At 34.3% G+C, this 24509-nt stretch overlaps 1 protein-coding gene across 2 annotated transcripts in view; it reads right to left on the bottom strand.

Annotated features, from left to right (window-relative positions):
* Window positions 1-24509, bottom strand: part of LOC137027625 (E3 ubiquitin-protein ligase RNF123) — a 198078-nt gene that overhangs the window by 164124 nt on the left and 9445 nt on the right. For both annotated transcript variants that reach the window (XM_067395870.1, XM_067395871.1), the window contains exons 6-24: window positions 24031-24085; window positions 23817-23902; window positions 23465-23551; window positions 23091-23158; window positions 22843-22968; window positions 20434-20548; window positions 18250-18354; window positions 18042-18167; window positions 15948-16040; window positions 14960-15033; window positions 13187-13304; window positions 12887-12986; window positions 12742-12803; window positions 11570-11641; window positions 10607-10727; window positions 10083-10184; window positions 4018-4118; window positions 1504-1696; window positions 330-475 (exon numbers count right to left, since the gene is read on the bottom strand). In XM_067395870.1, coding sequence (XP_067251971.1) covers window positions 330-475; window positions 1504-1696; window positions 4018-4118; window positions 10083-10184; window positions 10607-10727; window positions 11570-11641; window positions 12742-12803; window positions 12887-12986; window positions 13187-13304; window positions 14960-15033; window positions 15948-16040; window positions 18042-18167; window positions 18250-18354; window positions 20434-20548; window positions 22843-22968; window positions 23091-23158; window positions 23465-23551; window positions 23817-23902; window positions 24031-24085 — 1950 coding nt within the window. The remainder of the gene's footprint in view (window positions 1-329; window positions 476-1503; window positions 1697-4017; window positions 4119-10082; window positions 10185-10606; window positions 10728-11569; window positions 11642-12741; window positions 12804-12886; window positions 12987-13186; window positions 13305-14959; window positions 15034-15947; window positions 16041-18041; window positions 18168-18249; window positions 18355-20433; window positions 20549-22842; window positions 22969-23090; window positions 23159-23464; window positions 23552-23816; window positions 23903-24030; window positions 24086-24509) is intronic.

Genomic DNA, 24509 nt, shown 5'->3' with positions numbered 1-24509 from the left:
TAGTTTGTGAGGTGAAATATGACCTACAAATTTTTTGATAGTTTTCGTGACATGCACCCAATTAGGAGAGATATGTTCTGTATCATGAGGTAATTTCTCCTAAACCTTGTATATACAATGTCAAATTCAGATGCTATTGATGTGTGACGGCTCACAAACCTATTAGAATGACACAAAGGCAAAACAGTTAAGACAAGCATCATCAGATGTCAATAACACAACCTGGACCTCAGGCCCTGTGTGTTATCTCTGTCCCCCATGTAACTTCCACTCACTCTCAACACTTTAGTGTGACTAAAGCACCGTATTCTGCTCTCTTGGACCTGTACCTTGCCAAGCTGTTGATGAACGCTCAAATTGTACATCATCACAACCCCATCCAGAATCTCCAGCAGGGACTTTTCTGTGATTGGCTGGTCAGGCTCTTCTAACGGTCGCCCCAGCAACAGCCCATCGTTACCATGGCTTCCCTCGACTGGAGATGGCAGAGGGGAGATGGGGGTGAGAGTGAATTGGAGGGGGGGGGAGAGAGAGGGTTTAAAAAAAAAAGTCATATTCCCCTTGAGGTAGATGATATTTTTCCCCTTCTTGAGAGACTCATTTCTAAGCTAATTAGTTTCCATCTGACTTCCTGTGAAGCTGTGGATTGAGATTGTCATGCACTGCAAAATATATATATATTTATATTTATACTTAAATACTGATTTATAAAAATATAAATACTTATATAAATATATATAAGTCACGTTGTCCAGCATCTCTAAAAACATCTTTTAAACAACAAATATTTTCATAAGATTTATTACTTGAGATATTTATTTAAATTTTCATTACATTTTCCCCACTGGCAAACTTTCTTTATGTAAGCATAAACCTAATGAAAATGTATTAGATTTATGATTAAACAAGAAAAAACTACTATCAGTGGGGTAGGAAATAAACTTAATTAAATATGTTTTCTTTAAAAACAAATCTTAATAAATTTACACAAGAAGTTAAACATTGTTTATTTGTTTTCATAGAATACGTCTTTAAGTTAGTTTTTTTCCCTTGTTTAAAAATATTTCCTTTTTTAGATTTAAGCTTAAAACAAGAAAAAAATATTTGGCAATAGGATAAGAAAAATAAATCTGTTTAAGGAAATATATTCTCTGAAAAGTCTAAATATCTCAATTTTACTTCAAGTAAATTAAGATTTAATTTTAGAATAAATGGATATTTAAATATCACTGGGATTAAGAAAACTGCAAAAAAAAAAAAAAGTAAAAAGCCATTTAAATTACATTTAATATAGTACAATAAAAATTTAATGTTCAAAATAATAAAATATGTATTTATTATAAAATTATATATAAATATATATACAATGATATAAAATATATATATTACATATATGTGTGTGTGCGTGTTATACTAATATTTATCAAATATAAAATAATAATAATAATAATAATAATAATAATAAAATAGATTAAGAGTATAAAAGTTTGCAGACGGACTCACTGTCTTCCTCGGTTCTCTGCTCTACGGCGAGGGTGCGGACTTTGACCTTCTCGGGTGGGGCGAGAGGTCGTCGAGGGGTCATGAGGCTGACGGCGGCAGTGCTGAGGAAGCGGTTGGCTCTGCCCAGCGTCGGCGAGCTCAACCAACTGGGTCGGGCCAAAGCGCCACCCATGGCAACAGCACCAGATGGTCTCTGTAGCTCCCACACACACGCACACACAATATCATTCGTCTTCAACATTCAGGGCAATGTGCTCATCACGAAAAGTAGATCAACTCGACAAAACATCATGAATCAATGAAATGCTCTACACTGGGTGTCCCCAAGGTGATTCACTTGAAGTAATAAAAAAAAAAAAAAGGTTTACGTGAGGCACTCACAATGGAAGTAAATGGAAGTAAATCCAATTTTTATAGGATTTTAGTCCGAAATTTGAAGCATACAAAATTTATAAAAGCAGTAAAAGGTGCAATATGTAATATTTTTGCAGTAAAATATCCACAAACCACTAGGCCAGTGTTATATATTTTGTTCACCTGAGTACTTACAATATCCCAAATGTTTCCAACTATTTGTAAATCGTGAGAAAATTGCAATTTTAACCAAGGCTCCGGGACGTGTGAGGAGCCGCCTGTCAATATCGCGCGTCATACCTGCGTTACCCTCGGTTTTCGGTTTTATTTTGTAGAAACCATGGAAACACCAAAGACGCATTAATATATTACACATTTTAATAGACAAGGGAACAACTGTTTTGATATATTTATAGACAGATATATTTATAATAAATCTAAATTTCTTGATTTTTTGCGAGTACCATGCTTTACCATGCCTCAGAGAAAAACACTATTTTATAAAGTAGCTAACATAGCATAATCAGATGCAGATTTATTTTTAGTAACAGTAATACAGAATTTTCTCCATCATACAATACAATAAAAATGAATTGCATGCCATTTATCAACACAAGCCATCCAATATTTAATATGATTAATTAGAATTTATTCTAATTTATTAATTAAGTCGATCTAGTTTACTGCAGTGTGTCTCAAACAAATGTCTCGAGCAGACACACAGAATAACGCTATAACATCATTTTCAACACATTCAAATGTATCTAATATGATAAACAGAGCTGCGTTACCCCATACTCATGACCAGAAAAAGCGGAAGCGGCGCCGGCGACTGTGTCATAATAAAAGTTCTGCTGCTCGTGAGGTGTGTGTTGCGCAATCGCTCCAGCGGCCTCGTTCAGCTCCCACAACACTCGGTCCTGCTCTGCTTCATACTACAGTAACGTTAATAATTGCATCCATGAACATGATTTCTTCCCGAGTCCTATCCCTATTCTTTTGCACCGTCCGTTGAGTTGGAGACCACATATCCCAAGATTCCACTCTCAAACTTGGCGTCATCAAGCTACGCCTTTGCTTTGAATAGGCTTCTAGCGACCTCTAGTGGACATAATTCTTACATACTGCACCTTTAATATTAGTTCTTCTGTTAAAAGTTTGAGCTGAAAAGTTGCTCTAAACATTGTTACACTGTGTCCTAACCAGATGTAATGGGATAACATTCCAGCGACAAGCAAATTGTCTGTCCACACCAGACGCGACAAAATCACAGCCAATCAGAAGAGTCTCTCTGCAAGCACACTGCACTCGCAACAAAATGGATAAGTACATAATCGAATTCATACATATTACAAATTTTAAAAATATTTACTAAGGGACTGAAACAATCTTTGGCATAGAATACACTTGTTTGTTTTCACAGTGTGAACATTTATTTTCAAGATCTGAGGAGAATAATCTATTATCACTTTCAGTATGGCTGTAAAGGTACCGCAAAATCATTAAATTCTTTCAACATTAAATCAAGAACATAATCAGTACCGGAGATTATTATTGTCATACTCTGTGTGTTGTTGTTCCAGTCATATGGTCACAGAAATAGAAAAAGTTTCTAAAATAGAACTCTAATGAATCGCGGTTGGTCAGGACAAAAAAAAAAATCAGATTATCAAAACATGCATTTATTGTGTGTGGTCGTTTTGCATCTGGTTACGACACGTTGTGATGCACTCATTTTAGAGTTTAGACTTTGTTGCTTTAGTCATGGAAACAAAGTAAAACTGTATATAACTTTACAAAAACAGGTTATTAAGCTTTTTTTTTTACATTAAAATCATGTTAACACCACATACTGTCTACGTCTTGTGGCTTTGCTATTGAAACAGATAGTATTTTAATGTTTATAGATTGGCAACATTCAATTCCACTTTAAGTGCCTCACTATAACTCAGATTTTTGCTTGCTTTAAATTGTCAAAATTATTCATTTTTGGTAATCAAACATAATGCCACAAATGCTTTGATTGAGCTCAAACCCAGAATACTTCAAAATGCTTTTATAATTGTCTTTCTCACAATTACATACAATTACAAATACTAAACAAAAATTACAAATACTAAATATGTTCTTAAAATAAATTCTTAGTAGACATTAAAGCACCTGGGTAGCTCCGGTTTCCTCATCTTCATCCAAGTCGTCCATAGAGGTGGCCTGGATCTCTGCCGGATCTATGATGATGTTGGCCTTTGCAGCTAGGTCATCTAAAATACAACAAAACTGTCAAATAATCAAGTTTAATATGCATAAACAGCAGTCAAGAAGTTAGATTTGTTTGTAAAATACACCAAAAAGAGGCTTTTGGGAATGTGTGTAACTAGGATTTCAACGCTCGATAACTCATCTCAGAGGACGACAAGCTCACAACTTTTTATGAATACTCCAGTCTATTATTTATTAATACACATTTGTCTTCTTCTGGACAGCTGAGTAATAAAAAAAAGACAAGAAGAGCGCTTATAACAACTACTTTATGAGAGATATGGGCTCCACTTCACTCCAAAGGTCAACATTTTCAAGGTTATTCAAGGCCGGCTGTCCAACAGAAGCGTAATTGTGAGAAAAATGGGGCGGTAAAAGTAGTTTGGGAGTAATTCACAAGAGAGAGAAAAAACAGAAAGAAGAAGAAAAAGAGAGACAAAAGGGTACATTGATGCATTTTTTATCATTGTTAGTTACAAGGTACCCGCTATGCCCTCCTAGTTAAAAAGATAAAGGCAATATTTTTTTCCAAATGTTTAAATAAATTCAACAATAAAAACAACAATTGAATGTTCACCACTTCAAGCACATTTTACAAAAAAGAAAAATAAAGAATTAAATAAAATGTAATTTATTATTATGAGATTATATATATTATATTATATATATATATATATATTATATATATATATATATATATAAACACAATTATTTAATTATACATTGCATAATTTAAATTTAATTTAAGTTTAATAAGGAATTATAAATAATTACATTTAAACTAATTTATAATCATTTATAATTTATTGAATTTTCACCACCTTAATATATAGAATTACATAAAATTTTAATTTAATATAAATAATTTAAAATCATGTTATATTATATTACAATTTTATAAATTATAATCAATTCAATGTTTGCCCAACTGAGCACATTTTACTAGAATAAAAAATGTAATGTATTTTATATTGTAAAAAATATATTTTTAGAATAATATAATTAAAAAGTCATTTTAATATAAAGAAATAATAATTAATGAATTTAAATAATTTAAAATATATATTCATAATTTATTAATTCTACATCTACATACACATACACATATAATCTCCTTAGTGAAGAATCAACTGAGCTACAGCAAATAAGGTGGACATGAATATGCAATCGAGACCACTAAACGATCTGATAAAAAGTAAATCTAATAATTTATTGTACGACATCTCAAACGGTATCATAAATTTAGACCAAGTAGATGATGAAGTTTGACAGGGTGGATGACCCCAGAGATGTGGTTTCATTAATTTGGTGTCAGGCTGATATAGCGCCTTCATTACACCTGTGGGAATGACCTCTGGCCATCTGTCAATTGATGTTGATAAATCTCAGACTCCAAAAACATCAAAAGTGTCACGTCTATAAATCTAATGGATATTGCACCCCAAAACCTAGGAACAGAAAGTACACTTGCCAGTCACAGAAGACGTAAATTTGAGTCACTCGAGCAGTTAGTCACGATTCTCCGTAAGCAACCTGGCAAACATGCCAAAATCACCCGGTGAGGGAACTAAACTGGCTACGGCTGCCACTTGCTTGCTATGGGTAAAAATATCAGCATTTTCTACGTAATGACCGTGATGGAGTCATTAGAAGTCAGTATGGAGAGAGATTCAGAGAAAGAGCACCTCGGTATTGCCTCGAATTGATGTTGGTTAGAGAAGGTTGAGGTTAAAAGTTGAAAGAGCTTTAGTGTAGTTCAATAAAAATGTGCTGGAGAAATGTCAAATTGGCTAATGGGAATTTTTTTTATTATTATTATGATCATCATTACTGACGGAGATTACTTTTATACTTGACCTAAATCAATACTATGCAATCAATAAGCACAATCATTATACAGTTCAGTGACGATGATGACATTGATGAAAATTATGTAGATGTAAAGGTACATGTGATCTAGGTTGTTGCTACTTTAGGTAGTTACTTACTAGCCTGAGTAAAAACAGCCCACATACAAGCCACTATAATATTCTGGTTTATATTAAGTCTATATGATTTTTGTCCATCTTATCATCCAAAAAAGTAATAACACACCTCGCCAAACTCTACAAATGGCAATAAAGCACTGTACTGATGACGTATTATGTCAACCCGTATGTTCGCATTACCCTGGTTCCCTCAACAAAACAGCAACAGGCTTTTGGGTTATTACAGAAAATATATTCTGTGATCAACAAAAGTTTGATTTTTTGAAAAAGTTTGATCAACTTTTTGTTCATCATGATCATTTTCAGGAATGAACACAACCTTTCTGTATTTTGAAACCTAAATCCAATCGTACAATTACAAAGCTGAAGTTATAGACTATAATGACTATAATGTAACCATAAATAAATATTTAAAGAGTTTTCGAAAATTTAGTAAACAGCTAAGTTGGAAAGTTGCAAGTGTAAATGCAATAAGTCTGAAAAAGTGGACTAGTGAGTAGATGAGTTTATTTGTTCAGTGTGAGGACGTTTAGTCCCATTTAGCCACTTGTTAGCAACCATCTTTTTCAAGATGTGCAAGAGCTTTGAAAAAAACACGACTGATGTTTTACTGATGCATTTTTGGTAAAACATAAAAATATATTTCAGGCATTTAACAAAAAACCCATTCAATCAACTTTGAAACAATGGAACCAAAAGTTTAAAATTGGTTTCTTGGTTTAAGGATTCATTCTTGCTGTACTTTATGGTCAGAACAACTAAACTAGAAATAATGAAACATTACCAAATAATTGAAACATATACTGTGCTGAAAAAGATGAGGAGCAGATGGTGGATTTGGCTGCATAATTTTGAGTGCAAACAAACACTGCAAGGTTTGATGGCCAAAATCTACAATTAAAAACTAATCATGTAATATATGTCAAGGAGGAAAAGCCCTCATCAGCTGCTAAAATCCAAATCAATATTTTCAAGATACAGTGCAGATGGCAAGGTCCAAATTTTGTACACAAAATCTTCAGACAATCAAAACCAACAGCTGCTGATTTGAAACTGTCACTGTAAAAAACAAAAAAAACAAAACACATACACAACAAGTGTGTATCACTATTCATTTGTCCTTTCCAAAGTCTTGTTTTACTCTCGTATGGCTTTGATTGTTTCCTCAAGAGTTCAATCAGGCGCCAGAGGGAGAAAGATGTTTCTGCAGAATCAGCGGGGAAACGACGCAGGAACAGGAACAATGTAATTATCAGCTTTTAATCAAACGAGGGCAATGAATGGGAAATGCCAGGGGAAGATGTGTGTTTAAGGAGACAAAAGAAATAGAGAGACTGAGCGAGAATAAATGAAATTCAAACTTTGGTACAGCAGAGTTGTGACACATGACAAGACATGCCTCGCCTCTCTTCATCACTGGAAACACACGTAAACAAACACAATTGTCAAAGACGCCGTCTATTTTAAACACAATGGGTGAATACTTGGCTGATTCATAATTAGAGTACCCTTCGTTCTCTATAGTACATCAGATTGCATGTGTCCAAAGTCATAATAAGGTATAAAAATTTTTTTTTAAAAGTATGTCACAGGTCAGATAGCACATTTCTTTTACTGTTTTGGCAATTTTGTCACTTGTATTCATAAGTATATTATGGGGGAATTGGATCAGGTATAATATAAATCTGAATTTATGAAGTGAAAATTTAGAATTTTTGAAATATGCGGTTGAGAGGCAATTCATAAACTATATACTATCATACACTATTTTTGTTTTGGGAAGTTTTTTTACAGATTACATGATTACACAATATTAACAAAATGGCAGTAAATTATTAAAAATGTATTAATTATCCCCAAATATTTTTTATCTTGTAAATGTTCCTTTCTAAAAAATTATTAATAATTATTAAAGGTGCCCTAGAATCAAAAATTGAATTTACTTTGGCATAGTTGAATAACAAGAGTTCAGTACATGGAAATGACATACAGTGAGTCTCAAACACCATTGTTTCCTCCTCCTTATATAAATCTCATTTGTTTAAAAGACCTCCGAAAAACAGGCGAATCTCAACATAACACCAACTGTTACACAACAGGGAGCGTGCAATTTAAAGGGGCCGCTTCCTGAATCGGTGCATAGTTAATGATGCCCCAAAATAGGCAGTTAAAAAAAATTAATTAAAAAAAAAATCTATAGGCTATTTTGAGCTGAAACTTCACAAACCCATTCAGGGGACACCTTAGACCTATATTAAATATTGTAAAAACTGGTTCTAGGGCACCTTTAAATTTTTATCAATTTACAAAGCCCCAGCAGTTCCTTCACAAACTCCAGTTTAGGAAAAGCTTATGAAATATAATGCAGTGTCTAAAGGATTAGTTCACTTTAAAATGAAAATGGCCCCAAGATTTACTCTCACCCTCAAGCCTCTGTATATGGCTCTCTTCTTTCTGATAAACATAATCAGAGTTACATTAATAAATATCCTGACACATCCAAGCTTTATAATGGAAGTGAACGGGACCAACAGGATTGAAGCTCAAGAAAGTGCATCCATCCATCATAAACATACTCCACACAGCTCCAGTGGGTTAATAAAGACCTTCTGAAGCGAAGCGATGCGTTTGTATAAGAAAAATAACCATATTTAACAAGTTATGAAGTAAAATACTATCTAGCTTCCACCAGACCATCTTCAACTTACCACAAAAGTGTAACTGACGCCAAATCAGTTACACTGTTTGTGGAAATTGAAAACGGAAGGCGTCAGATATAGCATAAGCATTTTGAACTGTGAGAGGCGTTACATTGTTTTTGTAAGTTGAATACGAGAGGCAGTCCGGCAGAAGCTAGACATTTTTATCATGTGATTTGTATTCAGTAATGGACTATAATTTGTAAGTAATCTACTCAGCACTATGCAACTGGAAGTGTTAGGAAAACTTTTTTTTTCTTTTTTTTTTTCCCCAATTGGTAATGCCAGTGGTGCATAAATGACTAATTTTACCTTGACTAAAATTTTCCAGAAAGTAATAGATCCGTTTTGGGAACATTTTCCAAAAATAGTGTGGTAGCTGTTACTGTTTTCTGTCACACTGTATTGCAAATACAGCTTTATATCAATCTTCATTGTTTTTGGGCCACATGCAAATTTGCACTTTACCACAGAAAATGCAACCAATCCAGGCAAACTCCTGACAAACCCCTTAGACAAATAAAATCATCTAATACAAACCACAAAAACAAATATTATTATATAAAAGGAACAACTCTCAACCACTTCCTTTATCCACCGTCCTTCTCTCTCACTCTTTCTTGGCATGTTCCCTGCTGTTCGTCAATATTCTTGCAGCATGTGCCATTGCCTTGAGGGAAATCAATATCCATCTGCATCCCAGTCTTTCTAAGCGCTGCCAGCATCCATTTAATCCCATCATTTCAGAAATTTTAATTATCCCACAAATCAAAATAACGACCACCAACGTTTTTGAGGTTAATAATGAAGTCGGAAACAAAAAAAGGAAAACACTCTGCAGGATGTGTACAATGTATTCGGTCTCAATTTAAAACTAATTCGGGAGGTTGATTGATCTGAACCATTCTATGAACAGATCAATAGCGAAATTTCAAAAGTTACCAAACAAAACAAACATAATAGGCACATCAGTATGACATTGCACGTCTCATTTTACATCTAGGAAGAAAAACTGCAGAAAACAAACATTACATCTGTGAGCATTAAAGTGAGTTGTTGAAAACAAACTAAAAGAACAAGGTAAACAAAAGTAACACTGTCGTAGCCAAACCTGATACAGGAATGCTTTATTTATTTTCTTCAGAGATTTGAAACTAGTGCTGTCAGTATGAGTAACACTCAAAACAAATTGACATTGTGCTCCCTCTGGTGGTGTGTCCCGGTGCAGAAGCACACTGGCTAATTCTGTGACTAAACACTGAATCACACTTTACTTTACCTTTAAGCGTTTTCTTTAAATGTGATAGAAGTCCTCCCAGACGCTGAAGGTCGAAGTAATCCACCTTCCCGTTGTAGAACAGCTGAGGAGGCACATAGGCGTCTGACGGAAACACAAATGGGTCAATGAAATGACATTCAATTTAATTTTAATGCTTTAACTTGTTTTGTTTTTTCAGTGCTCCGACTTAAACTTATTTCAGTTAATTGCCAAGGCAAAACTTTGGATTTTTGGAAGTTTTCATCTAATATTTAGATTTTATTTTATTTCAGCTTTATTTCAATTAACAAATACATTTTAACAGTTTTACTTTATGATAATAACTTACCAAAACCATTCAAAAATACATTGAAAAAAAGCAATGAACACATAAAAATTTGAACACACATTTTCTGTGATGAGTGTCTGAATTAAAATTTATTTTGATACTTTTTGGGCCATAAAGTCAAAAATATATTGGTGATACAACTGTGCTGATATCATAATGAAGAAAGTTAAAAGAACCAAATGTGTGTGTTGTCTACCTTCACTGTTGATGGATCCTGGGCTTTTTCTCTTCCCTTCATCCCAGTAGCTCCTAATGGCCGTGATGAGTCGGTGTAAGAAACACACCATGTATTCAGGAGGACACAACACTGTGGGGTTCTGAACACACAAACACAGACATAACGTCACATCACAATCAAGCATGAGGCAAACATCAAACCCTGATTACTGGGAAATAACTGAAACAATCCAATCGATAACAATCATGTTACAGAAAATGGCAATATACACTTTCTACCATAAAGTATAAGTGATGATCATCATGATTGACCAGGTGTCGGCAGCTCAGTTGTATAATGAGCTTATTTCAAAAAAGACTGACCAAATTCTTAATGACCCTACTCACCCTCTATATCATAAATTCATGAGAAGTAATAGGTCAACTGGTAGAATTTTACAACAGAGAATTAGAACAAAAAGGTATAATAAATCATTTGTCCCCATGGCGATCAGATTGTATAATGATCAAGCACATCGTAAGTTATTACAGTTTTAGTTATCTGTTAATACTACATATTTTAATGTTAAATGTTGGATTCTAATTCTGTATTTGTAATTTTGTATTTTGGATTGTAATTTTTCTTTTTTTTTTTGTAGTATTACTTCTTTTTGTCTTTATTGTTCTATTTATAGACTGTTTGTGTATTATGTGTTGTGTTTTTGTTTTTGAAGAATATGTTGTGATAAGGGCGCGTAATGAATGAATGACCATATGAATATCCCCTTGTGGGACAATAAAGTTTACCTTGATCTTGATCAAATTCAATGACATAAAGAACGATCTGAACACAATTCCTCAATCAATCACAATTTTTACGTTCTTTATCCCAGAACAACATCCAGTGATAGATGTTGAATTTCCTCAAAGAATATCTAGATACTATTTGGATATAGAACGCATGTAAATGTAAAGTCAACAAGTCCTGTGTTCTGCATCCTACCCCTCTATTACTGGCGTTCTCTTGAAGGAACTTGCGGAACTTGTTCAGGAAAATGTATCGAGATGCTTCACCCTGTGTAAAGAGAGATCCGTTTGACTCAGGAAAACATGGCACAGAAGTTGGTACAGAAACAACTTTAAGGTCTGAAACGTAGGTCTTTAAGAAAAAAAAAACTTGTCCACACCATGCAGTATCATATACAGTTGTAAGAAAAATTAACAAAATAAGAGAGATCATACAAAATTCCAGCATTTTATCCATTTTATCACACTGAGGACAACTGAGGGACTCACTCACACAAAACTATTAAAAAAGGTTCAAACATTCACTGATGAATTAAGAGTTGGGGGGTGAAAACTTTTGTATTTGAATATCAAGGTAAATTGTACTTTTTTTTTTTTCCGGGAAACATGCAAGTATCTTCTGTTGCTTCCGGAGGGCAGTACTAAATGAAAAGCAATGATATTTCAATAAAATAAGAACAATTTAGACATCTTCATCCTATTCAAAAGTTTTCCCCCCTTTAATAACCTTTTTTAATAGTTGTGTTTGAGTCCCTCAGTTGTCCTCAGTGTAATAAAATGGATCTGAAAATCATACAGTCACTGCAGGAAAGGGTTCAAATATGCAAAAAATGCTTAAAAACTGAAGAATCTGCAGGACCTGGAGGATTTTTCGGATGAATCTGCAGGACCTGGAGGATTTTTCTGAAGAACAGAGCTCAGTTTAACTGCTCAGAACAAACAAGACTCATGAACAACCATCACAAAACAAAAAAACAGTCATAGATCATTCAGGTAACCACACACAGTATTAAGAATAAATGGTTCACACACTTTTGAATGGGGCCATATGAATAAATTCAGCTTTTTTATTTTTCTTGTGGACTATACGAAAAACATCTTTTATGTAAATTATCTTAGGACAGTAGTAAATAAAAAAACATGCATTTTGTATGATCTCTCTTATTTTGTTACAGATATTTTCACAGATTCTGCAAGTGGTTCACATACTTTTTTCTTACAACTGAATCTTTGAGGAGAACTGTATATTCTGCTGGTTTTCTGTAAAATTTAACTGATTCTATTGCCGTTTTCAGTACAATTGTTTGTGGAGGTCGCCACAAGACATTTTGTGATTTTATCCTCACACACAACAAGACGTCAACATACCGTCCCCTTGTCTTTGTTGTTCAGCATTAACCTCAGGATCTGAACCTGCAGCTCCTCCACAACTAAACACAAAGACACACAGGCTCAGTGTTACATTGATAGATGGGGCTGCAGATTTGATGTTGTGTGAGAGTGAGTGACATACCCTCAATCCTCTTTTTCAGTCTGTGACAGCCACGTTCGTACGCTCGACGTCTCAGCCTCTCCTCGGCTGTCTCCTCACGCGTATCTCTCTCATCTTTGCCCTGGACACACGTCGGGAGAGACGGCGGAGAATTATTCATCTGTCGCTTAAGCCAGGGTTCAGTTCAGATTAGTGTTCGTTTGACAAGATCATTTCAGGAAACATCTTTTGTGAAGCCTGTATATATAATGCATTATATATACTAATCGCATTATAAAGCGATTCAAAATCATAATCATCATCTCTTCAGGTGTTTCTGACCTCTTTGTCGAACCGTGTTGGCCACCAGGTGGTTGGGATGAGTTCTTCTAGCCCAGCCTCTTTCACTCTCAGAGGGGTCTTGATGTAGAAGAAGACCACAGACCGAAGCACGTCAAACGTGATGCTGTTAAGGACCAAAACCCATTCAAATCTCTAAGCTAAATCCTTCTAACTTCTCTATTCTTCCTCTGCACCAGAGAAACTGCTGGTAAAGGATAAAGAATGTTCATATCCACGTACCAAAATATCTACCCATCTACATATCTATCTATCAACCTATCTATCTAAATATCCATCTACCTAAATATCTACCCATCTAGCCAAATATCAACCATCTATGTTTCTATCTATTGACCTATCTATCTAAATATATCCATCTACCTAAATAACTACCCATCTACATAAATATCTCTCCATCTACATAAATATCCACCTATCTACATATCTATTGACCCATCTACCTAAATATCCATCCATCTACCCAAATATCTATGTATCTACCTAAATACCTACCTAAATATCTATCCATCTACCTAACTATATATTTATCCATCTACCAAAATATCTAACATCTACCTAAATATCTATCATCTACCTAACTATATATTTATCCATCTACCTAAATATCTATCCATCTACCTAAATATCTATCCATCTACCTAACTATATATTTATCCATCTACCTAAATATCTATCATCTACCTAACTATATATTTATCCATCTACCAAAATATCTATCATCTACCTAAATATCTATCATCTACCTAACTATATATTTATCCATCTACCTAAATATCTATCCATCTACCTAAATATCTATCATCTACCTAAATATCTATCATCTACCTAAATATCTATCATCTACCAAAATATCTATCATCTACCTAACTATATATTTATCCATCTACCTAAATATCTATCCATCTACCTAAATATCTATCCATCTACCTAACTATATATTTATCCATCTACCTAAATATCTATCCATCTCCCTAAATATCTATCCATCTCCCTAAATATCTATCTATCTACCTAAATATCTATCCATCTACCTAAATATCTATCATCTACCTAAATATCTATCCATTACCTAACTATATATTTATCCACCTACCCAAATATCTATCATCTACCTAAATATCTACCCATCTACCTAAATATCTAGATAGATGGATAGATATTTGAGTAGATACCTATTTAGGTAGATGGATAGATATTTAGGTAACTAAAAACTGATAGATAGATATTTATGATATACATTACATTAGATGTGTTGATGTGTAGATGATAGATATGCATTTGTTAAATGTTTAGGTATAATGACAGATATTTAGGTAGATGGATAAATATGTAGATGGTATATATTTAGGTAGATTGATAGATGTGTTGATAGATAAATGGATATATATCAATCCAACTACCCTCCTACATAAATATATACAATCTACTAACCTACAATATAGGTTTTGCTAGATTTCAAATACAAAAATAATAGACATATGTTCAAAATAACAATAAAGATAATAAAGTATGTGGATACTGTCTGGTTGTCAAACTTAGCAGTTCATGTCAATGAAACATCAACTGTATCTATCCCACCTATCTATCCATCTATTGCTCTGATCTCAGTAATGCTGATCTCAGCAATGGGGGAGGTAATAACTATGATTACATTTCTTATTAAAAGATTTTTTTACCTTGTCTCATTTTGTACCTTTATGGTAGTTTATAATGTTTTATGAAAGCCTGCTAAGTTATAATTAAAAAGGATATAGAACATTGCTGAGCAGATACTTCCTGGATTTCTCATGACGCAGTATCGCTGTAGTCAAACGAAGGTAATGAATCTGGAGGACAGAGAAAGAAAAAAGATTTTAGTGAAGACAGCATTACTCGCAGTGCTTCAATCTGTTAAGCATTGGCTGCTGCAGTAATCATTTGGATCAACATGTTGCCAATTCCCATTCACAACCGTGGACATCAAATAAACTCAAACAAATTACAGCAAGCTTGAAACAAAGTGCTTCAGTCATTTTAATTTTAACAAGACATTTATTTCAAGTGGGACAGGCACACAGCCTGTGTCCCTGCTGATAATTGCCATGAACATCAATGGGCCAAGAGGATGTCAACACCTCTCTGACTCCAATTAGAAACAAAAGCAGACATTAAGTGTGGACATGCTTTGAAGTATGAATTCCCAGCATGCGCCTTTAGACGATAAGATAGAGGCCCTTTGGAAAGAATAACACAATAAAGTTCCAACAAGCTCCAATAACACCACCATAGTACAGGATTAGTTCACTTTCAAATTAAAATTTCCTGATAATTTACTCACCCCCATGTCATCCAAGATGTTCATGTCTTTCTTTCTTCAGTTGAAAAGAAATTAAGGTTTTTGATGAAAACATTCCAGGATTTTTCTCCATATAGTGGACTTCAATGACCTCCAAATGGTTGAATGGTAGAACGCTTTGAAGCTGCACTGAAACTGTAATTTTGATCTTCAATCGTTTGGAGGCCATTGAAGTCCACTATATGGAGAAAAATCCTGGAATGTTTTCATCAAAAACCTTCATTTCTTTTCAACTGAAGAGAGAAGGACATGGACATCTTGGATGACATTGGGGTGAGTAAATTATCAGGAAATTTTAATTTGAAAGTGAACTAATCCTTTAACAAGCTGATACAGCTGCTAAGGTTGATATGACATTACAACAGTTTATGGATTTGCATGAGAGAGGAATCATTGGCTTCTCACCTGAAAGCCTAGATCAGGGATGATGGGAGAGAAACGATACGCTCTCAGCAGTGACATCATCAGCTGTTTCAGACACTCGTTCACCTCGTAGTCCTTCAAGAGGAGGGAAAAAAAATTAAAATTTCAGAAAATCTGCCGTATTTCACAAATATAATTCACAGAAAATGCTTAGGGTGTGTTCACACTTGTACTTCAGTTCTCTTGGTTCTTTTGGTTCGGACCAAAAAAAGAATATGATACATTTAATCCTGGTTCGCTTAGCGTTCACAGCTAAGCTAAGAACTAATGAGGAGCTTCTAAAACATCTAAAAGATCAAAACAATGGCAGGAATTCCTCTATTACACACACACAAATGAAAATTTGCTGCAAGAAGACAGTTCCAATGCCTGTACCGAACTATAATAATGGGCATCATCGCAATATGACAAGAAGAACCAGGTATGCATTCCAGACACCAGAGTTCATTTAGAAAGAGACCAAAACCCACCTTTTTCAGGGATTTCAATCCCTTTCTTTCATACGCACCAGGGTTCGGATGGCAGCGTGTTTATGATAATGTCTTTATTCATATTACAGTGCGTGCAGAATTATTAGGCACATTGATTTTCTGATCATTTTTTTCCCCAGGCACATCTTACCTATTCAAAACCACATTAATCTTAATAACTACTATTAATTTTGTTTATTAAGTGGGGGTCATTTTTTAGGATTCTTTACCTAACCTAAGTCTCTGAGATCCTGACCCCTTTCACTTCTGGAGACTCCAGATATGTTGCAGTTCTGGAAAATGTTGGCGCTGGAGACTAAAGGGTTCCTGATGGTTTCATACTTCATTTTTCACCTTAATTCTTAATTCTTTTGCAGTTAACATCTGTCTTTTCTTCTCCACCAGTTTTTGTCTGACCCTGCTGACCCAACGAGCGTTTCACTGTCCAATGCTCATGCCTTGACTGCAATTTCTAGTATTCAATTAGTATTGCATCCTTCTCATGGGCATTTAAAAAAAATGGACTTCTCATTCTAATGAGTTAAATCTCTTTTTTGGCTTTTATCTTAATTTTATCTGAAAAAAAAAAACCTGCCTAATAATTATGCACACCTGAATATAAGGCATTTTTCATTTCCAGCCTTCATGAACAATTAAATAACACTTATAAACGATTAAATACACAATTAATAGTAGTTAAGATTAATGTGGTTTGGAATTGATAAGATGTACATGGAAAACAAATATGATCAGAAAAACAAATGTGCCTAATAATTCTGCACACACTGTATTTCTTTTATTAATTATTATTTATATATTATTATTCTTTTATGTTATTCATTTCTTTAATTGTTTATATATTTTCTACTATATGCTCAGCTATTTTTTATTATCTTTGATGTCTCTTCTGTGCTGTAAGATGGAGTGGGTGTATGTTCCATTAGAATGGATTATGTGATGTACCTTTATATCAAAATATGTCTTTTTCCATCTATGCAGACATGAGATAATGCAAGATTTGTAGTATTCTCTTAAAGGTGTCAAAACAACACCTTGTATTTTCATCCATCTTTGACATTTGACCAGTCACTCTGACCTAGCCATTATACCAACTATGACTTAATGGATAAGTCTGTTTGTCCTTTTCTTTTTGGCCAGAACAGAAGTTTAAGAGGGTGTAAGGTTCCTGCATATATAGTCATTGCTCTTAATTTGCTCTTCACTTTTTTGCCTCTCCTACTTCTTCTGCTTCATCTCTTCCATCTCTCCTTTCATTCTGCAAATATATTTTGTTTTTCCTTTCTCTATACTCTGGACTTCACAATCACCATCTGTTAGATAAAATACTCTGGATTTTATTATATACTCTACTATTTACATGATGAATTTGTTTTTCTCTATAAATTTTAAATTTTTACTTAATAAATGTATTATTCCTTATTCAGTTTTGATCTCTGACATAATCATTGCTAGATTGCTTAGATCTCATTGCATCAACACTTATGCAAATGAACCGCAGTTACAGAGCAACCAGAGAATGAGTTTGATTTAATTGAACCAAACCTGCCAAGTGTAAACACTAAGACAGAACTTTTTGTGTCTGTACCTCCATGAGAAGCCAGAAAAGGTCCAGCAGCTGTTGTATAAGTGGATGCTCATCAACAGATCCTCCTCCCTCCAGTATACTCAACAGGAAGTTCATCAGCACATCCTCGACCAAGTACACTTTGCACTACCGAACACACACATTACCAATAAATTAACTGGGTTATGGCACAATGACAATGATTTTACCAAAACTAAAAGTTATTTACCATTAGAGGTGCAAAGTGGTTAAATATATGTGCAAGGGTGACCAGGATGGTGGGATCTCCTTGAATCTGCCAGGACCCACCTTCTTTCTCCACAAGCTTTTCCTCCTGAGAAAAGAGAAAATAAAATGTCTTCTCAAATAGTTTTTGTTTTAAAGACACCATATTATGTATTCTTGATAGTCTTTATTTTGTTGTTGGACTCTACTAGTATGGATTTTCAATGCTTAAAGGTGCAAAAGGTGATTCTGTACAGAAACATGTTTTGTTATACTGGTTGAAAGTCTCCTCATATCCGGATAGCAATCACTATGTTAAACAGTCTAAATGTATTTTTATAAATTTATATTGTCTGTGAAAGGTGTAGGACCAGAAAATGTTCATCCAATCTTTATATTCGGTCTGAATGAAATAATACGATGTCCTACCTGCCTGTCAACATATGTTTTTACATACCCTCGCACACACAGTTCGTGCAGACATACGTCATCGGTGTGTATCATGCTATGCAGAGTTTATGTACACAGACGTCAGTCACGGAGCACCGCAAACAAACAGCACTACTGGAATCAAAACAACAAGCTTATGCTGCGTTCAGCTAGCATAAGCTCCATAACTACTGTAATTAAGAGACGGCAATCCGTGACGTTCTAACCAGAGCTGCTCACGTCCTCAGACTCCAATTTATGTGTTTCCATGTCAACTGTATCAACACCGAAATGAATCTGAAGCAGCTCTCCAAGTTGTTTAAGTTCATTATTATTGTAATGTTAGCTGCTTTGACACATGAGGTAGTTTGACGCTGTGTCTTGTGATGCTTTGCTGAGAGCAGCTGTGTGTGTGTTTGTTTTGGAGGAGGCGTGGCTTTGGATGGCGATTTGCAGGGAGGGTGGGATATGCTTTAAATGCTAGCAGGCTAACTTAGCATTTCCCAGATCACCTACTGCACCTTTAAATGTTCAAAACACACATTATTTTTTCCCATATTTGGCATTGTTGCAGCACCTCTCTTCCTAGTTCTGTCAGTAAAGCTCAGTTTAGTTACTGTCTCTATGAAGCCCCTCCTTCAGGAAAAGCACAATGTGCTCTGATTGGTTAGCTGGACCAGTGTGTTGTGATTGGTTAACCACTTCGAGCATGTTTTGGAAATGTCCCGCCCCTAACCTTAACTGCAAGTTTCAACACACTACTAACTAGGGGTGGGACGATGCTTCTATGCATCATGATTCTTTCTCCAACGATTCTGGATAGATTCTGAAAATGTTAGAATCGATTCTATGCTTAGTTTTTAACCGCAGATGTACAATGATGCTGCGTGTGCTTTACAGCACGTAACACTGGCACGGAGCAGAGCGAGTGTTTTCAATTCTCAGTTTCCATAGGAATGAACTGAATACGCTCCTTCTGCTCCATTCAAGTGAATAATGAACAAGTTATAGAAGGCTTTCCAGTCCACAAATCACCAACATTCACCATGGATTTAATGTAGTAATGCTAACTGTAACCATGGTATTGTGGCATAAATAGTCAAATGTTTTTACATTATTCATTTCAGTGTTCGTACAACCTTTTGAGAATGAAATTCAAGGACTTTCAAGTGCTTCACACTTTTACCAGCACTTCAAAGCTCTAAATATTATCCAATTTAAATGATATTTTTAATGTGATGATGAAAATCCCAATATATATATTTTTTTTTATGTTGTTGATAAAGGTTAATTTTATCTGCAACTCAAGCTCAGTGTTTTTTTTTGTCAAATGTGCATTTCCAAAAAATAAACATATATTATTAGTTACTGTAATTATTAATGCAAAATAATATACATTTTATGATTAAATTACCTTTATGTTTAAAAATCCCCCCACCCCCCAAGCTACCAGATCAGTTGCTGGTAAAACTTAGTGGCACCGGTGTTTCTGCTCTCAAATGTTAGTCTGGAGCCCTGGAGGCATTTCAGTGAGTTTAGAATCATACAGAAAAAAACTCCCTTCGGAGTAACTTTGTGCTTTGTAAATTTGCAGACCTTATTCATGCTCAACAGCAACATTGCACACTAAAGAAAGTTGAATATGTAAAAAACAATAATAGGTCCTCTTTAAATACTGACATATCACATTTCAATGCACGAACTGTCTTGTATTCTAGAGCAATACACTGAACAGTCAGTATGAGGCATCTGTAGGTACCTGTATGTCAATGGTGGTGGACAGAACTGTCTTGAGGTATCCCAGAAGCCTGGTGGCTTTGATGAGGTCAGTGGTTGGTGGGCTTTGAAGAGGAAGGTAACCTTCCACAGGGTACGTGAAGAACAGATGGGTTAAGGAATTTATGGGTTTTCTCTCTTTTTTTTTTTTTTTTTTTTAATTAATGCTTTCCACTGTTTCCACAAAAATATTAATAAGCACAGCAGCTTTTAAGGTTGATAATATTTTTTTTTTAAGCAAAATATAATTAATTTAAAAAAAAAAAAAATCACCATATTTGAATGATTTCTGAAGGATCATGTGAGTAATGATGATGAAAATCCAAGTACAGTGGTGGTCAGAATTATTGGCACCCTTGGAAAATATGATCAAAGATGACTGTAAAAATAAATCTGCATTGTTTATCCTTTTGATCTTTAATTTAATTAGCAAAAATCAAACCTTTCATTGAAGGTAAATAATTGAAAGTGGGGGAAAATTTCTCCAAAACATGTTGGCCACAAATATTGGCAACCCTAGAATTTTTTTATGAGTAAAATATCTCTGAAGTATATTCCCATTCATATTTACATGTTTTTAGCACACCGGGTGACTAGGAGCATGAAATTGTCCAGCCATGACTTCCTGTTCCACAAGAGTATAAAAATGAGGAAACACAAAGGCCAAATTCCCTTAATCATTCATCACAATAAGTAAAACCAAAGAATATAGTTCTGATGTGCAGCAAAAGATTGTTGAGCTTCACAAAATAGAAAGTGTCAGTAAGAAAATCCCCATTTCCACTATCAGGGCAATACAAAAGAGCTTTTTGGCAGCAAACCCACCAGATGGGTTTGGTGCACACATGGATAAAAAGCGCCCCATGCCCACGGTTAAATATACTGCTGGATCTTTAATGTTGTGGGCCTATTTTTCTGCTGGAGGTCCTGGACATCTTGTTCAGATACATGGCATCATGGATTCTATCAAATAACATCAGATAAAAATTCAAAACCTGACCGTTTCTGCTAGAAATCTTATAATGGGCTGTGGTTGGATCTTCCATCAGGACAATAATCCAAAACAAACACAAAAATGTGTCACTGAGCACAAAATGAAGCTTCTGCCATGGCCATCCCAGTCCCCTGACCTGAACCCTAAAGAAAATGAGTGAAGTGAACTGAAGAGAAGAAGCACCAACATGGAGCTGGGAATCTGAAGGATCTGGAGAGATTCTGTGTGAAGGAATGGTCTCTGATCTCTTGTCAGGTGTTCTCCAAACTCATCAGGCATTATAGAAGACGGCTCAGAGCTGTTATCTTGGCAAAAAGAGGTTGCAAAAAGTATTGAATAAAAGGGTGCTAATAATTATGGCCAACGTGTTTTGGAGAAAAACATGTATTTCATAATGTGAGTTTCCACCCACTTTCAATTCTTTTCCTTCAATGAAAGGTTCGATTTTTGCTAATTTTATGATTTAAAGATCAAAAGGATAAACAATGCAGATTTATTTTTACAGTCATCTTTGATCATATTTACCAAGGGTGCCAATAATTCTGACCACAACTGTATATATAAAATGTATTTGCAATAATTATTTTATATAATATTGTTATAATCTATTCATCAAAGAATCCTGAAAAAAAAGCATCGCCATTTACATAAAAATGTTAAGTAGCACAACAGTTTCAATACTGATAATAATAATAAATGTTTCTTGAGCAGCAAATCAGCATATTAGAATGATTTCTGAAGGATCAATTGACAATGAAGAGCAATGATGGGAGTAATGATGCTGAAAATTTAGCTTTGAATCACAGGAATAAATTACATTTTAAATAAAATATAGAACACATAGAAAAAAGTTATTTTAATTTGTAATAAAAATTTTCGCAATATTGCTGTTTTTACTGTATTTTTGGTTAAATAAATGCAGACTAAATTGTAATGTTTCAAAACTTTTGACAGGTACTGTATATCACATTATTACTAAATTTTATTGATTAATTGACTAATGACTGATTAATTGATTAATTATTTTATTTAGCTGCTGTATTTGGAAGTCTTATTAATCAGTCTACATCATAATAAATTATTATTCAATAAAATATACAACATATTACTGCTTAAATTTATTATCTTTTATCCAAATCATAAATAAAATTAAGTACTAGAAATTAATTTTAAGAATATATAATTATTTATTATAAATAATTACTAAATATAAAATTAATGTATAATTCAGTTCTATATTTAGTATATAATACTTCATTTATTCAAAATACTTATTGACATATTATATAATATACAATCATAATTTAATAAAAGTGAATATTATACACATTATATAAATGTGATTTAACCATATAAAATCTGTCTATATATGCATATGTATATAAATGATAAGGATATCTGAGAGGACGGCTGCCGAAATTGAAGGCTACAGACTCTTTGAAGGACAGACTGATTGCAGGGAAATATGCGACACCCGGCCCCATCTTAATATTGCTGAACGCAACACCCAGAGACTGCCCGTTTCTAAAAAAAAAAAAAAAAAACATTTTTATTATATGTAAAAATTTCATTAACATGTAATAATTATAAATGCTTTGCTTTCACACCAAACTATAATGTACATACAATAATAAACCTATACTTACAGACAAAACGTAATCGTTCCCTCATCCAAATCAATCAAACAGCTGACAATATCACCAGCAGCCCAGGACTACATTAAAACAAATGAAAAGAATAAACCAATAATGAGAGGCTGTGCATTACTATCATTTTATCATTAACTGTGGTAAAATCATTATTATGTACAGGCCAGAGTGGCTTAATGCTTTCACAAAACATTGGCTCATCCAATCAGAATTTAGAGTCAGAGCTCTTTGTGTTATAAGGCTGAGCAAGCTACATAACAGTCTAAGACTTAAAACAAATATACTATGACCAACTGTTAAGGTCGACCACAATCACAAGGACAAATTGAGTGTGACCTGTGAACTAAATGTGCAAAGCACTGTGTTTTCACCTTGCCATAGTTGGTGGTTGTCACATTCCATTTGCGAACTCTGTTTCCATCGTACGCATATGAGTCTGGCGTGTCCCCGACCCCTTCCTGAAGACAAGCACAGATCGTATTTGTCATTAATATACTTGAACAAACCAATTTCACAGATAGACTGAGACAAACCCGAGACATAAAAAAGGATTTTGAGCGCAGAGATTGTAATCGTCATGTAATCTAGATTAATCTATGCAATTTCTATGGCTTGGAAAGCTTCCTGTAAGAGCTAGCTGGAGAGAATATGCAATTTGTATGGCTCTGCACTCCAAAGTTGACCAGTAAATGGTGAAGTTACTTTACAAATGGAGGCTTGTACCTCTTGGTTGAATCTGCAGTTCAGTGTGCACCATCCAATTTGCATTAGGCCTTGAGATGAGATGAGAACTTCATAGACCCATTTCCCTAAAACCAATTAAAACACAAACAAAAAAAACGTGATGGAACCAATGTACAATCATTTATTTTACATTTACTCCAAGGTACTTCAAGAATAGCATGGAATTGGTACATTAATGTTACTCAAATGTTACCTTTGTAAACACATGTGGTGGCTCTGATGGAGCTGAAGTTACTGTGGCCAATGACCTTCAATCCAAAAAAAGAGGAAAAACAAAACTGAACACATTTAACAGTAAGCAACACATCTGTAATACACATTCCTGGTGTTACTGTGCATACAATTTTTACCATCCAAACAATTTATTAGTGAACCGACCTGAATTTAAATTGAATTTGAAGTGCACCAATTATGCTATTTTAAAGGGTTAGTTCACCCAAAAATTAAATTTAAAAAATTAAAAAATTAAATCAATTCTGTCATTAATTACTCCTTCTCATGTCGTTCCACACCGAAAGACTTTTGTTCATCTTCAAAACACAAATGAAGATTTTTTTGATGAAATCTGAAAGCTTTCGGTCCCTCAATAGATATCTACACAACTGACACTTTGATGCTTAAAGGTGCCCTAGAACTTTTTTTTAAAAAGATGTAATATAAGTCTAATGTCCC

The sequence above is a fragment of the Chanodichthys erythropterus genome, chromosome 10 (assembly GCF_024489055.1).
Source record: "Chanodichthys erythropterus isolate Z2021 chromosome 10, ASM2448905v1, whole genome shotgun sequence".
Lineage (NCBI taxonomy): Eukaryota > Metazoa > Chordata > Actinopteri > Cypriniformes > Xenocyprididae > Chanodichthys > Chanodichthys erythropterus.
The sequence above is the reverse complement of the archived record's forward strand: the minus strand, read 5'-3'. Positions and strand labels throughout refer to the sequence as shown.